General features: G+C 38.6%; 1 protein-coding gene across 1 annotated transcript in view; it reads right to left on the bottom strand.

Annotated features, from left to right (window-relative positions):
• Positions 1-16,506: 16,506 nt before the first annotated feature.
• The window catches only part of LOC149234988 (allantoate deiminase 2-like), a 104,060-nt gene continuing 100,960 nt past the window's right edge, over positions 16,507-19,606 (bottom strand). Inside the window, exons 10-12 of the mRNA XM_089372036.1 lie at positions 17,342-17,467; positions 17,027-17,200; positions 16,507-16,939 (exon numbers count right to left, since the gene is read on the bottom strand). Coding sequence (XP_089228162.1) covers positions 16,820-16,939; positions 17,027-17,200; positions 17,342-17,467 — 420 coding nt within the window. The 3' untranslated portion in view covers positions 16,507-16,819. The remainder of the gene's footprint in view (positions 16,940-17,026; positions 17,201-17,341; positions 17,468-19,606) is intronic.

Genomic DNA, 19,606 nt, shown 5'->3' with positions numbered 1-19,606 from the left:
TAGAGGGGACATTACAAAGTGGTATCAGAGCCAAGTTTCAAACCCAGGCCTGATTGGGCCTATTATGGGGAAAATTGAGGAAATCTTAGGATTCCTTCCTATTGTTTGACGAAAGTTCCAGGTACGAGTCGTTAAATTTCCACTTTGAGAAAGGACATAGGAGTCCAGAGAAATTTAGTAGGGTTAAAATTTTGTGAATTTGACGAAAAATTACTAAATTTTGATCCAAGTATGTTAAATTTCGTGTGTCATACTCATTCCTATATCAGGTTTTATTTTAGAATGTGTGTGTGTGTGTTTGTTTGACGAAAGTTCCAGGTACGAGTCGTTAAATTTCCAATTTGAGAAAGGACATAGGAGTCCAGAGAAATTTAGTAGGGTTAAAATTTTGTGAATTTGATGAAAAATTACTAAATTTTGATCCAGGTATGTTAAATTTCATGTGTCGTACTCATTCCTATATCAGGTTTTATTTTAGAACGTGTGTGTGTGAGAGTGAATTGGGGAAAGTAACTATTATGTAGATATATGTAATAATATAGGTTTTAAATATCCTATGCAATGTTTTATATAACTATATATAGATTTTATGTATAAAAAGTTGACAATGGAAACGATAATCAATGTAACGAAGTATTTACTAAGTTATGAAGTTCCACAGGGATGTGTATTATAATGTTTGGTTTTATAATGTTTCAAAGTACATTAGTTATATATTGTTAATTCTCGTTTATTACCAGTTGATGTGCATTACATGTAATATATATATATATATATATAGATATCACGTGAATTTTAAATGGTATATAAGGCATCGCCTAAGGGATATACTTCACCGAGTGCATTATATGCTCTCGCAAGTTACGATCCGAGGTTTGACTACAAAATTAGGGATATATATATCAAAATTAATTGTACATCACATATCATTTGAATTATCATGGAAATGTTAAAAGGTATATTTATATACATACCACAATTATATTGAAATAACATTATATTACTTAATATTTTGAATTCTTTTGGTGGGGTGCATTACAATGGGGGGCAATATTTTGTTGGTTATAAACAATAAATATTAGAAGGGGAGCCATTTGGAATGTTAGAGGGATCATGCAACTAATCAAAAGGAATGATGCCCCATCAACACAAAATTGGACTACAGAGTCGTGGAGGCATATCTATAGTGGCAGTTCATGAGGATGCAATCCCCGTGCTGAGTGAGAAAGTAAAGTGCAACCACAATAGAGGAACCCTGTGGAAGGTTGGAACGTGAAGGTGATTACATGGTTCTAGGGAGGGGTGGAACAATGATAATGAACCCCCTCCCCCCTGTGTTTGTTAATCTCATAAGGACACCCCTTGCTTTCCGTAGATTTAGCCAGATTAACCTAAGTTATCAAATGGAAGGGATCAAACTGGGATGTGGAACCGTGATAATGGACACCCCCCCGCCCCGCCCCCACACTATTTTATCCTATTCATTGATTTTAGTTGAGTTTCACCACTTTCATTTCTCTAGGAGCAAGCCCATTTCTCATTTCCCATATCTGTGTATGACTTATTAGGTATCAATGGATGCAACTTTTGGAGCACATATATACTATACATATATTGTTCTCAATACATTCCCGATGTGTTTGCTTGTAAAATTGATTTGACGTGAATTCTTTTTTTGTGTGTGTGTGTGTGAGATATGTCGATTATAAGTGCAGGTTGTTATATACAATATACTCATGGTTATGTAAGGCAATAAACCATCCATGTGTAGTTTATTAATCTTAGACCTCCTAGAGTGAGTTTATTTATACATATCCAAATATAATTTGTATAAATTTGATTCGTTTATATATATACATTACAAATCAAACTAAAAGTGTTGCATATAATATAGGTTATGTATGGTAAATGACCACATTCCTTCATATAAGAAATATAACACTCGTATGTATATATTTTACAAATTATGAACATATATTTATGTGTGTAGCGAACGTGTAATCGCTGAGGAGTAAGAACATGTGTTTCCTCCTAACAGGTTACAGGTTCAAAACCAGAGGGGTGTAGAGTATGCATGCCTTCCTAGACTTAGCAGTGAAATCGTTGCGTGGAGATGGGTCCCTTGTCCCACAAACAAGGGCGTCTCATACACCAATTTTGCGTCTAGCTTGGTCATGACCTTAAAATTAGATAATAATAATATAATAATATATTTCAGTGACGTGTATATCATGGGTAGGCCACATGGAATTTTTGAAGAATTAGGCTCGTCTGTTGACGTAAAACTGACCAATGCATGTCGGCCAAGTTCCTGACAACTCAATTGTCGCCCAATGAAGACAAAATCGGGTATAATCATAAAGACCAAGTCTAAGAGAATTTGTCAAAGAAAATAAATTTGATTCTATAGCAGCTACGAAGAGGCAACGAGAGTACCAGAATTTTGAAGAATGTAATTCTATGTCTAGTAGTCAGAATTTTCTCTGTAACTAGTCAAACAAAATAGATTTCCAAGTAGAACACATCTGGCGAAGAAAGAACTAAAATTGGTGGCAAAAAACTATTAGAAATTGGAGGTTAAAGTTAGGGAGGTCTTGCTAGGAACAAAATTGAGTCAATTGACTATTTCTGAAAGACCTAATTTCCTATCCAAGTAGTGAAATACTTCAAAATAAATAGTCTACAAAAGGGTGTTGATAAGTAGAATGTGTCATTGGTTGTAGAATTTTTTATTTGGAAAAGGTATTTGCATAATTTCTTGGAGAAGTATGGAAGAAGAAGGGAATACACCAAACCTTAATTATCTAGGGGAGGAAGTTAGAACAGTTGATGTCAACATAGGGGATGACAAGATAGAGTCAAATGGACATGGAATGATTAGATATGAAATTCCCAACTTGGATGATCCAAGATCTTTTGCTTATAGATGTATTAAAGAATCACATGCATCAGTTGCAACTTAACCATAGAAATTTAATGTGCACATGAGAGAAGAGGAAGAAACACATAAAACATTAAAGAAGACAAGAAGCTTGATAACGGAGTTTGTCCCTCTTGGACTACGTCTCCAGGCCTTACTCGATCAATGGGGAGGCCTTCATTCATTAAATGGCATGAGGAAAAGAAATACAATCATCAGTTACAAAAAGGAGTCTTATACCTCCATTCTGTAAAATGGTCGAGAAATGGAGAGCTCTGTTGTAGAAACTAGCATCACCATTGAATTCTTGTCGCCGAGAGGTGCAAAATCGATATAAAACTTGCCCAATTTTGACACTGGACCAAAACTGACCCCCCGGGAAAATGTGCTCAGGCAAGGTTCCACCCCCTGTTCTAGCGCTGTTCAAGGTTCCGCCACCTGCAATCTTGAAATCCGTGCCCACTATCCTTTGTCCCGTACTGAGCAAAAATATAAGTTTTTATATGATGGCTTGGGCGGAGTTTTCAAAACTAGACCGTTGGGCGCATTGGTATAAATGTCAAGTGGTTAGGGAGGGGTCGGGTGGTCAAACCCCGCCCCTCCCTTTTTTTAACTGTTTGTTATTAACATAATGATTTTTTGTTTTACAATCAGCGGGCGAAGATCATTAAATGGTCGTTTTGGGAGGCAGGGTCGTCAGTCCCGATGGCCCGCTCCCCCTCCATACTCCTATGGCTCTGTATTAACGCGCTTTGTTGCACGTAGTGTGACGGTGGTGGGCGACGGGGTTGGCAGCCCGTGCCCACCGTTATTGTTTATAGTATATGGTTGTGGTGGAGGGGCGACGAGGTTGACAGCCTGCGCCCCACCACATATAACAGTTTTGTTGTATGGTTTTGGGGTGGCAGGGTCATGGCCGCCCACCCCAATATTTTAATACGTTTTTTGGTTATGATTGTTGGGAAGGTCGGCGGGGGTGGTGGCCTGTCGACCTATATTTTTTATTTTTTATTTTTAATAACCATCCCGCCGTTTCTCAAAATTTCGAATCTGGGCCGAAGGAAACAAATTAATTGGGCCACAAATTTACCCGGAATCTGGCCCATGTTGGCCAGAATCTGGTGGTCGGGTTTGGTCAAAATTGTGCCTCCTTTAAGCCTGCCACATGGGTAAGTCAACCCTCAACTTTGACTGCTTCTATCTTCTCCATACAGACTCGGATTGGAGCGTCGTTCACACTGTTGGAATCAGGGCGACGAGCACTTCGATCTGATGTCAAGTTAATTGTCTTTCTGCCACTTTGAATTTTGAGCCTTTTCATGCCTCTGGTGTCTCAAGATCCACCTGGATCATTGGAAGAGACTATGAGAAGCCTGAAAATGGAGGTTTTGAGTGTTAAAGAGGATAATTCTAGATAGGTTAAAGAACAATAAGAAATTAACACTCAAATTATATAAAGTTTAAGTAGAATCCAACAAGAATTGGGCCAACAATCTGAGTCAAGACAAGCTCAAACAACTGAGCACCGAAGTGGTGAGAAGGTAGATGGGAGTCCAAGGTGGACTAGGAGTGATGGTTAGCATCATTTTCATGCAGAAAGGAAGGCACGTAGAGGGCCCATACCGCTTCGGAGTCTGATAGCAGCACTAGTGTATCACTAGATAGAAGGATAAAGAATAGGAAGTTGAATAAAGAATAAAGAATAGGAAGTTGAAGTGTTGGTCCTATGAAGGAAACCATAAACTCAAGTGTTTCCCTCATAAGAATGGGAGCTAGAAGATTATGCATACTATGAAGGTGGTTGATAGAATAGTAAAGATGGGTCACATGCCCAAGATTTATGTGGCATTGGATAATAAACAGGTTGAGCACCAAGCACATATGATTGAGGTTGGAGGTAAGTTAAATAACTAACCTATCACTATTTTAATTGATTCGAGAGCTAGTCATAGTTATATTGATCCAAAAATGATAAACAAATTTAATTTGAAGAAATCCAAGCATCATAGGGTTTGGCTGGTTCAATTAGCTACTAGGGTACAAAGGAAAGTTACTAAATGGGTGAGAAAATGCTTAACTGATATGAATGGGCTAATTACTAAGGCTGATTTGAATATAATCTCGTTGGGTTCTTATGATTGTTTGATCGACATGGATTGGCTATAAAAGCATCGTGTAGTCCTAGACTACTATAGTAAATCTTTTAATTATATTAATGATGAGGGATGACAGACACAAGTCCAAGGAGTTCCTTGACTGATATCTATTAGAGAAATATTAGCCTTACAGTTAAGGAAGAGTTTTCAGAAGGGTTATCAGATTTTCGCAGTTCATATGGAGGAACCCAATAAGGATTGACCAACTAATTTGGAAGATTACCCTGTAATAAAGGAATGTGTTGGTGTGTTCTCCGAGATCCCTAGATTACCTCCAAGGAGGGGCATTGATTTGGTACTTTGAGCTACTCAAGCATCTATGGCACTGTTAGCGCTTGAATTTGGCCTCAGGCTGAAAAAGACAAAATCCAAGGCAACATCAAACCACTTAGCCTTGTAGCTAGCCCTACGGGGCAGGAGAGGGTTCTCTCCGGGTCTATCTCGGCAAAAGGTTTTCAAAGGGCGGAGATGACCAATAAAGAACACTGATTTTAGGCTAGTAAACTGATTGAGAAAGTTTGATTTCAGATTTTTAGGGTTTTGGTGGAAAACAGGAGGAGAGCAATTTTGGGTGCGGGGATGAGACACAGCTTTTGCAGAGGTCTTTTTGGGGCAAGGTAGGAGATTGTCTTGATGCCTTTGATTTAAGTGAATGAATAGGAATGACCGGTGAGGAGCTAAAGAGAGCAAGAAGCTTTCGAGAGTTCTCTTTAGACAGAGGAAAACATAGATATTACACAAACTTAAAGGCAGAGCATACAAATTATGAATTCTACCTTAACACTTCATTTACTTAATGTGCAGAAAAGAAAAGTGGGAAAATGATACACATAACACACTTACAAGTACATGAGAGAGGCACACCATCAACACAAATAACCACAGGAATCCCAAAAAGTGCTGCAAAACCCTGGTCTTTCCTTTTCCAAAATTGCAGAGATACAAAGTGTAATACAATAGAAGCTTATCCCTCAAGAGTCCAACCATGAAAATGACTAAGAAAATACACAATATAGGCAAACTAACACCTTTCCTTGCCTCTAGGGGTCGAGCTCATCATCCTAGGAGCTGTTTCAACCAATTCTCTAAACTGAGCACTATAATCTAGGCAATCAAAACAACTTGCCTCTATAAGCTAGGAAACTAATTCATTCATTAAATTTTTGACTTTTTATGAATGAATCTTCTAGAAGAGATAAATAAGTGCCATGACATCATAAAATTACATCAATTACATCAAGGAGAATGAAAAATCACTCCAAAAAGTCAAAACTAGTCAAATCTGCGTTTTGCTGAGCTGTAGGTGAAAATCTGGCAAACTTCCCTGATGCGTAGCGCCCCAATCCTCAACGCGTAGCGCGCCTTTGAGCCAACTTTTGAGGCACTTCCCGGCATCCAAATGAGGCAAACGTAGGCTTGTTGGAAAGGTCTGGATGTCTACTTTCCAGCCCAAGTGGAATTTCTCAATTTGGTGGTCATTTGCCCCTCCAAAATTGCAATCTCCCAAGATTGCTCCCTGTGTGTCCAAAAAGTGGCCGAAAGTCATTTTTTGCATGTTTTTTGACCTTCTAAGGACCCAAAACCTGATGAAATGTCTTGGTAATTGCTGAGCAAGTGTAATTTGTCATGACAAATCCAAAAATGCTGAGTTTTTGAGGAATGGACTTGCCCATCTTCAGGGTAGCGCGCGGCGCGCTACACGTTGAGAGAAAACATGTGTGTGGCACAAAAAACTCAAAATTGACCAAAATTGCTCAAAATTTCCTAAAATTTGAGCTGGAAGTGCATCATTGAGCACCATGCTCCTCCAAGGAAGCCTCAGCCAAAATATGAAGGGGATCGGGCCTTTTCCTCCGTTTTAGTGCCTTGGCCAACCGTCCTTTGAGCACCTTCATTCTTGCTTTACACACATGCATTCGAGCCCAATAGTGATTCTTCATGTGTCGGAGCATGTCTTTTTCCGTGTTTGCCTTGGCCAGCAACTTCTTCAAATGAGTATTGACCCGGATGAGCATAGCCTCTCGCTCAATGGGTGTCAAATCACCGGGTCTCTTGCGATCCAAGTTGCGGTCTTCATGGATTCTCCGCAACTCATCAAGAGAGTGTTCATCCTCTAATTGCTTGTTGTGCTGCTCTAAATAAGTAATTGTCCAGTTTGCCATCTCCAATTTTTGCTGCAACAAGTCATTTTCAGCCCTTAGTTGCTCGATGATCTCCTTTGACTCTAGGCTAGGAGAAATGATATCAAGGTCAACAACATCTATGCCTGGAACACCTGATGGCCCCTCATCAATCTTGGGCTGCTTGCCTCTCTCTGGTACCTGTGCTGCTGTCGAAAGCGAGGCCCCTTCCACTTGATGTGGAGATAACACTCGTTGTGCTGATGAAGAAGGCGAGACCCCTTCCACCTGATGTGGAGATAATACTCGTCGTGCAGATGCAAATAAGACCCTGTGGCCTCTCTGATATGTGACAAATGGAGGGGAGCTGACATGCTCGGGCTCTGGAATATCAAACTGATGTGAAGGCCCTCCCTCATCACGAACAACCTCAGGAGGTGGCTGTGGCACTGTGAACAAGTCACGAGAAATGAAATCCTCCCATGGAATACCCTGTTGTGCCAACTGATGCATGACCACAATCTTGATCAGTGCATAATGATAAATGCTCTTGTGTTGCTGTGCTGGGCTCTTTCTTTGCACCAAGGGCACCATCCTCTCTATATTTCGGCACATGAAGAATGGAATGTTCATCATTCGTACCCGTGTGAAATGCATCAACAAACGGATATGGTACGAATACAAACGTGAAAATCTGCCCTCACAAGTGAAATAGCGAATGATGATCCTCATCAAAGGTGCATACTCGTCTCTTAAGAATCTGAAGGGAAAAACACCAGTTAGGTACCTCATATATGCAGGTTTGATATATGGATCATAATGAAATCTGTCCAACTGCTGGCGCTTGTTCCATTCTTCTCCAATATTGGGTATCCCTGTTGCTTGAGCAACAATCTCAGGTGACAATGTGAAGTCCACTCCTGCAAGATTCACATGCCCATTGTGCAAATGTAGGACAAACAAGCGGGCCAATTCCTTGTGGTGTTGAATTTGGGAGATTCTCTCACAATATTCATAGCATGATAGATATCGGAAACATGACACTGCAAGTGGACAAGCTTGTAGATAAGCCAAAGAGGTGGGTTCCTCCCTGACATGCTGACCACCCTTACCACCCCTGTGATGCCTCCTTGGCACCTCTACCTCTGGTGTTGATTCACAGTCATCACTTTGCTCATAATCTGTTTCGGTTTTTGACATGGTTTTGGAGGCAAGTGACTGAAAAATAATGCTCACTGTGCACCCAATGAACTGCTGTTTTGACTTGTTTAAATGCTGTTACCAAGGGGACAAACACACATGGGAAATGTTAGGGAAAAGGGAAAATTGAGGGGATTAGGGAAAACAAATGTGAAAGGAAATTTTAGGAAAGGAACATGGAACATATACAATCATAATTTGTAGGATTGTAATGGGAAGTGGGGTTTAGGAAATTTACATAGGATTTTAGGAATTAGTAGGGTTTAGGGATTTTAATGATTTTTAGTAGGGAAATTATATGATTTGCATGGAAAATGTCAAGGAAAATGGTGAGGAAAATATGGGGAAAGAGGAATGGGAAAATGGGTAACCTTGGGCAGCAACTTTCAATGAAACCCTAGCACATTTGCATTTTTAAAATTTGATACAGCAAGGTAGGGTTTTACTCCATATTAGCATGGCATTTTTGCATGTTCATTGCTCATTCATCTTAGCCAAACCAAAACCATCATGGATTAAAGGCCTACCTGAAAGATTTGGAGAGAGAAGCAGCTTTGATGACTTGCTGGCGATTTCCTGAGCAAGAAACCCAACGCGTAGCGCGCCCAGCCTGATGCGTAGCGCGCCTCCAACGCGTAGCGCCTGAGTTAAATTGAACTGGAAACTGCGCGCTGATGCGTAGTGCACCCCCAACGCGTAGCGCGCCTCCTCTGATGCGTAGCGCGCTGCTGCAACTACTCAATTCGCCCAATGAACCTTGAAATTGACTTGACAAGTATTCTCTTGAAGTGTTGAGAGGCAAATGAGTTACCAATGAGGAATGGCATGCTTTTATAGGCTTCCTTTTAATTTTTACTTGCCCAAAACCCACTTTGTAATGTTTTGAATGTTGACACTTTTTGCTTTAATTGGCTCTGACCTTTAATTTCATTTCTTTGAAAAATTGGTTGAAATGATGATTTCTTCTGAAAATTTTCGCAGGGATAGCTTCTGGGATGCTTTGGCAAAGGAGACCAAGGCTGCACTTCGACATTTGAAGAATTTGAAATTTTGAGAATTTTTACAAAAATGAGATAATGACCTTGTTTTCAAAAACGGAGTTTTTGAGAACAAGGCAAAAATTAAGCTGTACAATGATAAGAAATGTTTAATGAAGGACATCCCTCTAGCCTGCTGGTCCTTGATGACCTCTCAAGACAAAATTAGACTCAACCCTAGACCTAAGACCTTAAAACTTAAAGCAAAATGAATGACCCATTGAGGACTTTATTTATTTGAACAAACCTGAACCAGCAGTGCCAAACAAGAGGGGAATAATGACATAAACTCCTTCCACCGAGATTATGGCATGCCTAACGAAATGCAACATGATCATGATCACACTGATGAGACACCTAACTATGAAATGCAAAGAGCTTTGATCTCTGGTGAATGGCTACTAGACTGACTCTAACAAGCACCATACCAGATGAGCACTCCAGAGCTCAAGGAATTACAAATGTAGTGGGAAGAGTTACTCAAAAAGGGGTTCATATGACCAAAAGTATCACCAAGGGGAGATTCAATTTTGTTTGTTAAAAAGAAGAATGGGATATTGTGTCTATGTGTGGATTTACGAAAGATAAATAAAATGACAATTAAGAATAAGTATCCATGACCAAGAATAGATTATTTATTCGATCAACTTCGGGGAGCTAAAGTATTTCTAAAATTGACATGAGGTCAAGATACCATCATCTTCGAATTAAGGAAGAGGATATCTACAAAGCATCATTCCAAACTCATTATGGGCACTACGAGTTTGTAATGGTGTCTTTCGGATTAACCAATACACCAAGTGTCTTTATGTGCCTGATGAATGGTGTTTTTCAAGATTATTTGGATAAGTTTGTGATTGTTTTCTTGGATGATATTCTAACTACTCAAGTAAGAAGAGGAGCATGAGAAACATTCGAGGTTAGTTTTGCAAGTGCTCATAGACCATTATTTGGGTCACATTATTTCAGAGGTTGGTATAGCAGTGGATCCAAAAAAAAAATTGAGCCATTGAGGAATGGTCAACACCAAAGAATGCTTCTAAAATCATAGCTTTTATGGGCTTAATCGGTTATTATAGGCGGTTTATTGAAGGGTTTTCTAGGATTTCTTACCCTATCACTTCATTGCAGAGGAAAGTAATCAAGTTTGAATGGACTCTTCAGTGTGCAGAGGCCTTTCACTGGTTAAAGGCATTATTGACAAGTACTTCAGTGTTTCAAGTTGCAGACCCAACTGAAAATTTCCTTGTATGCACTGACATGTGTAAAGAAGGTTTGGGGGGATTACTCATGCAGAATGGGCACATGGTGTATTATGAATCCAAAAAATTGGAGCATGAAAAAAACTACAATGCTTATGATTTATGATTGGAAGCCATTATTCACACACTGAATATGTGGAGACGTTATCTCTTGGGACAAAAATTTGAGTTACAGTGGATCACTAAAATTTGTGACATTTGTTTGAACAACCTAATCTGAATGCTCGACAAATTCGATGGTTGGAATTTTTAGCGGAATATGACTTCGAGATCAAATATATAAAAGGAAAAGAGAATAAGGTGGTAGGTGCACTTCGCTAAAGAATACACCTAATGCATGTGGCACCAATCAGCATGTGTAAAATGGATATTTTGACCCAAGTTTTGAAGGATGGGGACTCAAACCAATTGTGTGTGGATATTAAGAATAGTTTGTAACATGAAGAAAACAAGAAAAATATTTGGAATATGAACTTGGAGAGGATAGTATCCTTCTTTACCGAGGTCGATTATATGTGCCAAATATGCAGGAGGTGAAGGAAATGATTCTGTAGGAAATGCATAGGGTACCTTATGTAGGACACCCGAGATATCATAAAACTATTACATCAATCAAAAAGCAATATTTTTGGCTAGGATTAAAGAAAGACATGGCAAGTTACATAGTTGGATGTTTAGAATGTCGGAGTTAAGGTCGAACACAAGCATCCAACAGGCCTATACCTATCTCTGAATGGAAGTGCAAAACGGTGTCAATGTATTTTATTGCTAAATTACCTAGGACACAAAAATGCCATGATGCGATAATGGTAGTGGTCAACAAGCTTACTAAAGTTGCCCATTTTATTCCCATGAAATCAACGCATAAAGAAGCCAATATTTCCGATATTTTCATGAGGGAAGTTGCTAGGTTACACAGTATGTCAAAGATCTCTGAATTTCACCTCTAATTTTTGGAGAGGTTATTCAAGGGATGGGATGCTAATTTGATTTTTATTAAGGCATATCACCCATAATTAGATGAGCAAACTGAGCAGTTTAATCAAGTAATTGAAGATATGTTACAAATATATGTGATGGAGAAACTATCCAAATGGAAGGATTATCTCCATTTGGTAGAATTTGCATATATAACAGATATCATGCCTTGTTAAAAATGAGCCCTTTGAAGCATTGTATCGAAGAATGTGTTATACTCTTGTGAGTTGGAGCAATCCAGTGGATAGAATTATGGTTGACCCTGAGCTACACCAAGAAATGGAGGAACAAGTGATCAAATTAGGAAAAACCTGAAAGATTCCTAAGACAGACCAAAAGAGTTATGCATATAGGCATAGAACTTTTCAAGAATTTAAAATTGGGGATCGTATGTTAAAGATTAAACCACAAAAGAGCATAGTAAGACTGGGCAATTGTTCCAAGTTGGCAATGTGTTATTGTGGACCGTTTGAGATTCCTAAGATAATTGGTTCAGTGGCATATAGACTTGCATTGAAAGCATCTCATGCATATTCATGATGTATTCCATGTATCTTTGCTTAACAAATACATTCCTCGTACAAACCATGTAATTGACTGGCACATGATTCAAGTGGAACCAGAAAGGGATTTTCAAGTCTTGCACATACAAATTATAGACAAGATGGTCAAAGTGCTTCGAAATAGAGTCGTCGCTATGGTAAAGGTACAATGGACCCCACTCAATCCTAAAGAGGCTACATGGGAACAACATATAATGAGGGAGGACTACCCTCAAATTTTTTTATTGATGTATATATTTGTATATATATACGACACAAAGGATAATGCATAAAATAAGGGGGCAAGAAATGTAATATTCCTACCAGTGTGGAAAAAGTTGCCAAAAAGTCGCGATTAAATCAACAAACTCTGATTTTTTGGACTATCCGATTTAATCAGCCGATTTTTTGGCGATTTTTCCCTAGTTGAAAAAGTCAAGATTAAATCGAGACTTCTTCCAAAAAATCATGAGGTAGTTTCTTTAACGACTTTTTAATTTATTTTTTGTAAATCGGGATTTTATTGAAAACATCAGGATAAAATTGGGAGTTTTTCCAAAAAAATTGTGAGTGAGGTAGTTTTCTTAACAAATTTTTTAAACTTTTTTAAAAATGATTTTTTTTGTATTTTGTTTTTTTATTTTGCCGATTTTTTTCAAAAATCTCCAGACTTTAAAGACTTTTTCAATTTCTGGACCCTTGTCTATTTAATCCTGACTTTAACTTTTTCCACATTGATTCCTACTGACTTAAGATGTAAATATGATATAATGATGTATATCTTGATATTATGATGGTGAGCTGGAGTCATTTTGAGACTAGATTTCCCGGGCATATGTGTTATTTCCCAAATGCTTGGAGGGCCAAGATTCTAAAGATTGTAATCTTGTAAATATTTATATAATAATAAACTAGCAACTGGTTGTACGGACCACTACATGAAAAGAGTATGGGGAGAAGTGGAACTCCATGGCAACAAGAAACATGTGTTGTTGTTGATGTTTGCGAAGGAAGCACTTGGGGCCACATGGATTTAGGTGGGTGACACATGGTAGAGGGAGGCCTTACATGACACATGGCATTGAAGGGACCATGCATTATAAATAACTAGGGGGAGGAGACTACCATTAGTTTTTCGTCACTATAATTATTGATCTCTGTCACTAACAATCATTTCGATTACCTACTGAGAAATTCTTGGTCGTCCATAAGGCACCACTAGGGCATAGGTACAGTGGAAATTGGAATAATATGGTTGAGAAATTTCTGGCTAGCCATAAGGTGCCACTGGGGCACAGGTATGGAAAAATGGGTGATTGTTGTTAAGAAATGCTTGGCTGGTTGTAAGGTGCCATTTGGGTGCAAATATAGGGGAAGAAAAGCACAGAGATTAAGGTCATAGCAGTAGGGTTGGTACCCTAGAAATAGACATGTTAATTCGGTTATTTATTGGTTTTTCCATTGCCTATGGAGTTGCAACCCCATCTCAAGGGTGACCCCTGGTTGAGATTGACAAACCACGAGGTCTATGGTTGGGTGGAACGTGGAGAGGTTGTAGCCAGTTGTCATTTCTATAAAAGATAAGTACCCAATTTTATGTGCAATGTTGATCCCTAATTATGTAATGATTGGTTAATTCATTTTCGTTATGCAAGTTGTTGGTATGCATTTTTATGGTTTAATGTAATAATTGCATTGTTGTTCTAAAATAATTTGATGTGCTAATTAAATCAACTCAGTACATATATTTATACTCATGCGATAATGGGATATCAAACTTCATGTAGTTGCATTCGAGTATTAGACCTCGAATGGTTTTTCCCTTCGCTAAGAGTTTCACAGAGAATTTGTGTTTTTATGTGATAATGTTACTCAACAGTAGAGAGGGAACATTAGATGAGTATTATGCTAACTCCTCTTTCTGAATGGTCCCCCGCCCTCAAGAAGTCGTATTTGGGGAAATATATGGAATATCGTTGGCCTCTTGAAAATCAAGATTTTCTGTTGGACCTTGGTTAATAAAAAAAATTCTAACATAAAATCTTCAGAAAAGAGGAGTTAGCAGACCATCTAGATGTGCCCTTTGTCTCTCTTAAATTGAATCTTCCCCATATATTTTTCTTGAATGCTCATTCTCCATGGAAGTGTGAAAACATGCCTTGAAATATTTTTCTCCTACACTGGTCTAGCCCTCTCATCTCCCAACCTTCCTCTCAGCCTAGGATAAGAATTATTTGGGAGGATTTAAAGAGAAACCAATCTTCAAATGAATCCATAAATCCCTACCAAAATATGTCTATTGGAAATTATGGATAGCTAGAAATCAATCCATCTTTCAAAAACAAGCAGTTTCTTCCTAAAATTGTAGTTTCTCACTCTCTCTCTCTCTTCTGTAAGAGCACTTTGGTTCCCAGACTATCCTTGGCATCTCCACAACAATTGGACCATCATGAAGAAATTTGGTGGAAATAGTTAGTCATTAAGATCCAACCCCCTACAACAAGCCCTCAATAGGAAAGTTGGTCTCTATGACTTCCCCCAAATTAGTTTAGACAATGGATGGCTTCTCAATCACGCAACACTGTGTTTCGACGAGGCCTCCAAAACGAACCTACTGGGGTGCTATTTTTCGCCCTGATCATCAAGTAGATATTTGTTTGCTTGGAGTTTGGGGTGGACCATCAACAACCAAGTATATGCTCATGGCCTTTTTCAAGGTCTCTCTATGCCTCATGATAAGGGGATTACCAAGATAACAATTGTTGGGGATTCCAAAGTTATAATAGGTGACCTACATAAATGAATCATACCTAGAGACCTACACCTTAATTCAATTTTTCTTCATATTAGATCCTTTCTCACCCAGTTTGAAGAACTCAAATATTACCATATTCTCAAACAAAGCATTTTTTTGGTAGATCAAATGGCTAACAAGGCAATTTGTTTGGCAAGGGGGATCACTGCTTATCAGTGATCAAATAAGTTACTATCATATCCCATAATTGAGCCCCCGATCAAAAAAGTGTGTTTTGTAGATTGTGCAGTAAATTATGTTGATGACAACTGCAAAAATGATTGTTTTGGGAGGCTATCGCCTCCATTTCCCACATACCCCCTCATGCAAGGTGGTGAAGGACAAGCAACCCCTCATCCCTCTATTTGGGTGAGCCTACTTGTGTACAAAGTAGTTATTTCTTCCAGTGGACGAGATGTATGGCACATTATTGCAGTCATGAATGTGAGAGGGTAGGAGTGTTGAGTTATGTTATGTACCAACCATAATAATACACATTATTGGGTAGGAGTGTTGAGTTATGTTATGTGACCAAACCATAATAATACTTGTTGACCTTTGGTACAAGCCTGTAGATCTAGATTTGTGGACAATCAAGATTAAGGTGATCAAGGAGATCATTAGCTATAATGAACATTTATGGGGGCGAGGAATTCCAAATGAGCAAGGGATAGTTGGGCCACTGCACATTTAATTCCCCTCGTGCCATTCTTTAGGTCTATGTATCCTCTACTCCCCTTTCCCTAGTATGATTATGTTCATTAATGTCTTTTGTTTGGTCCTTGGTGGCATTCTACATAGTTTAAATTTACACTTGCACGGTTGGCTAATCACATTTGTGGTAGTGGGGATAATCAACTAGTTTTCACTCGAGTAGCCGAGATCTAGGGGCTCCCCCATCTTCCCTCTGCATTTCTTTGTTTTGTGTGGTATCAATTTGGCCTCCTTTAGGTTCTTGTTTGACCTCTTTGCCTTTACTTCGTTTATCCTGTATCCCTGCTTTGGGTGTTTAGCAATGTGGTTGTCAATTCGTGCTCCCTCTTCCATGTTATTGTTGAGTCCTTTTATGGCCTTTTGGTTAAGTTGGTTAATAGGGGAAGTGTCAATTTCAATTGGGTGGCCATTTGATTTTAGGGTATCAGACTTCCTCTGTCACTTAGGAATGTCTCGCACGTTGGTTTCTGCTTTGTATTTACAAGTGATCGACATCAAAGGACAGGCCTTTCAAGCCCTCTCTGCGAGTACACAATTAGAAGAAAATTTGAAGTTTGGTTTTGGGTATATTTCTCCGCTATACATCTTTCAAATCAAAACATGGTTAAGAAGCCTCCTGGGAAAGATTTTTGTCCCGACTGGATTGAAGATATTGAGCACTTACAATAAGAACAGTTTCAATTGCAAATTCAACATAGTCAAACAGTGCCTGAAGTGAAATGGCCCCTCGTGAAATTTTTTAGTTCTAACTGATTCTTCCTGTCTTAATCACTCTCTTTACTGTGAAACATTAATAAGATGTTAACATATTTTGAAGATTAAATTTGACTTGTTTCATTGAAATTGTTCTAACTTCTTACACGTTCCCTGAATTTGATTTAAATAATGTAGAACAAGTGCCTGTGCCTTCCCCTTACTGTACACAACATAAATAATATCTTGACCAGAATGTCACATGATTTTATAGATATGGTACAGATCTAACGATTCTTGGAAAATAGCTAGATATATCTACTCTCTGAACAAATAGCAACATGTTTCAGTGGATATGATACAGATGTAAAATTCTTGTAGAAAAGCTAGAAGTTCTACAGATCTATAATTCTTGAAGAAAAGCTAGAAGTGATCGGCTTGCTGCCCAAATGTCATCTTCTAGAACATGCTCTGCGGGAGAATGGCTTATTCCCCCAGTACATCGGACAAACAACATCCCAACCTGTAAATTTCTACGATTAGATACACAAGAGAGCTTATACCAAGAAAAATGTGGACAAAATTTGATGTGTAAAGGGATAAAACAAACCTTCGTCAGATGTGACATTGCCATTGCATCATGTCCTGCTCCACTCATCAACAAAGGAACAACATTTGATGCCTTGGTTATCTGAAGCAAAGCCAAGTCCTGTGTCGCAACCCTTGCAGCATTTTGTAGGCGAAAAATCATATCTTTGTCGCATTCCATTGCACTTGCATCATGCTGGATTGAAATAGAAAGTCAGTCAGAAGTATGTTTGTGCGAATATTTAAATAGGGCTCACACTCAAGGAATTCATGCAACAATATTAACCTTATCCCTTCATCTCTATTACTTCTCCAAGGTATTAAATATAGGACTAACCTTTCTTTCAATAGAGCATGAAATAGATCGTTGATCACAAATTTGAAATATTCTGTCATTCAATTCAGAAATGATAACCTCACGAATAGTGTCCTCTTTTGCACGGACATCTACTGTAAATATCACCTGCAGAGACATGAATACAATACAAGCTAAAAAACAATGATGATGATCCCTCGATATTCATTAACAAAAAAAAAGAAATTGGAAGTTAAATTTATATTGCAACCAATCATGTAATAACATGTTTCTCATAAATTTGAAATCAATTATGTTAGTGTACATACATTACAGAGAAGTCTTGTTCAAATTTCATTGATTGTAATTGGAAATTGTTGATGTTTGCAACTCATGCAGGTATTTATGCACAGACCTAAGTGTCTGGGCATGCAAAAATGACCTAATGGAACCTCAACTTTAATAATTAAAGTAAGTTCTTTTATAAGAAAAAAGTGGGTTTAATAAAATATAATGCAAAGTTTATTTGCATTAGTGAATTAGATGAATTGCAACCATCGGCCTCAAGTGAGACAAGATCTAATCTTATCCGTCAATCACTTTGGAGATTAGGGTTGTGGATTCGGTCGTAACTCAAGCTTATAAAGGAAGGCTAGGCCAAGGGAGAAGACAACACACAGGGGCATAAGGAATTGAGAGAAACATCTCAATGATGGGTAGAGAACTTTTACTCAAGTGTGTTAGGCCCAAACAAGGTGTAAAGGGAACAGCAAGGAGATCCAAATCATCCAAAGTCTAGTGCCTGATCAGTCGAATCAGATCCAGATTGTTGTATGTAGTTTCTTTAGTTTGCGTCATCTTCCCAACAAGGGAGCCCAAGCAGAATATAATTAATGAAATGAAGAGTTGTTGATTGAACAGAAGTTTGTGTGCGCATGTGTCAGATTGGTTATTTAACGTGCTTGCGCTAAACAATTTGTAATGTCCCTTCCTAAATATTTTGCTAAAGGGGAGAAAACCCAATTTTGTAATTTTGTCATTTTTGGGGGTAGATTATAATTAATGAAATGAAGAGTTTTTGATTGAACCAGTGTAACAGGAATCAGCGAGTACTCGCGAGTTAAAATCTGATCGCCCGTGAAACGAGCAGAGTCAAAACTCTGCGAGTCAAATCGCGTTGACCGAGTTTGACTCGTGGTCAACGTGAGTTTGACTCACGAGTTTGCGATTAGGCCGATTCTGCGTTTTTTTCCAGAGTCCTGCCAGTTTTGGGTTTAGGGTTTATCGGGTTTTGGGTTGTCGCCAGTTTTTGGGTTGTTCACTTCGCTGCCGAGACAAACGTTGCTGAAGCCGCATTCCACTACAACGCTGCAGAGCCATTCCACCGTCCATGACGCCGCAGACTCGCAGAGAAGCCGCCACTACGACGCCGTAGAGAAGCCGCATTCCACTACGACGCCGCAGAGAAGCCCATTCCACCGTCCACGACGCCGCAAACTCGCAGAGAAGCTGCATTCCAGACAGACGGGCAGAGAAAACAAATATGAAACGGGCAGACTGTATGAGTCCTTCAATTTCAAAATTTCCTTAATTGTTCTTAGGATATCGAATCCTTGTGTTCCAAGGAAAAAATTTCTTGAATCATCTTGGTGCCTAACTTGAATAACCTATTTCAGTTGCCAATTTGTTATGGAGCAGTATTCTAATGTACTAGGAGATAGATAGGTGTGAGGATCACTGTATTAGGAGATAGATAGAGTAAACATTGGTTTACTTAGTATTTTACTATTTTGGAGTTCTTTCTTTTCCAACGAGACTGGGAGTGATATGACATGGAAGTCTATCCTAGTAGTACTGCAAACAGATCCCATATGAGTCCATGAACTATCCCATTCAAGTACATATTCATGAAGGATCCCAGCCTTATCCAAGAAAGAACCAGATCTAGTGCATATCTGACTGTATCTACAAAGAAAGGGGTAAGGATCTGGTAACAGATAAAAGCCATCAAAAAATATTAGGACGGTATTATGTCAAGTATGTAATTCATTTATAATCAACATCTCTCCAACTACCAATAGAAATCCAGAAGAACAAAGTTACAAAACGATGATAAACCTAGTCCATCCAAAAATTTGGAATACCTAGAGTGTTGGTATAATCATAGATGAAATGTAGGTATATAATTAAATTGTATTTTTTCTGCTTCCTAGAATTAGAAAAGGTTTCAAACCAACAACAATACTGCTCCATAACAGTGATCCTCACACCTATCTATCTCCTAGTACATTAGAATACTACGCCATA

Source organism: Pinus tabuliformis, chromosome 8, assembly GCF_031772625.1.
Source record: "Pinus tabuliformis cultivar Carrire ecotype Pingquan chromosome 8, CPIR1, whole genome shotgun sequence".
NCBI classification, from domain to species: Eukaryota; Viridiplantae; Streptophyta; class Pinopsida; order Pinales; family Pinaceae; genus Pinus; species Pinus tabuliformis.
Note: the sequence above shows the minus strand (reverse complement) of the source record. Positions and strands in the feature narration are given on the sequence as shown.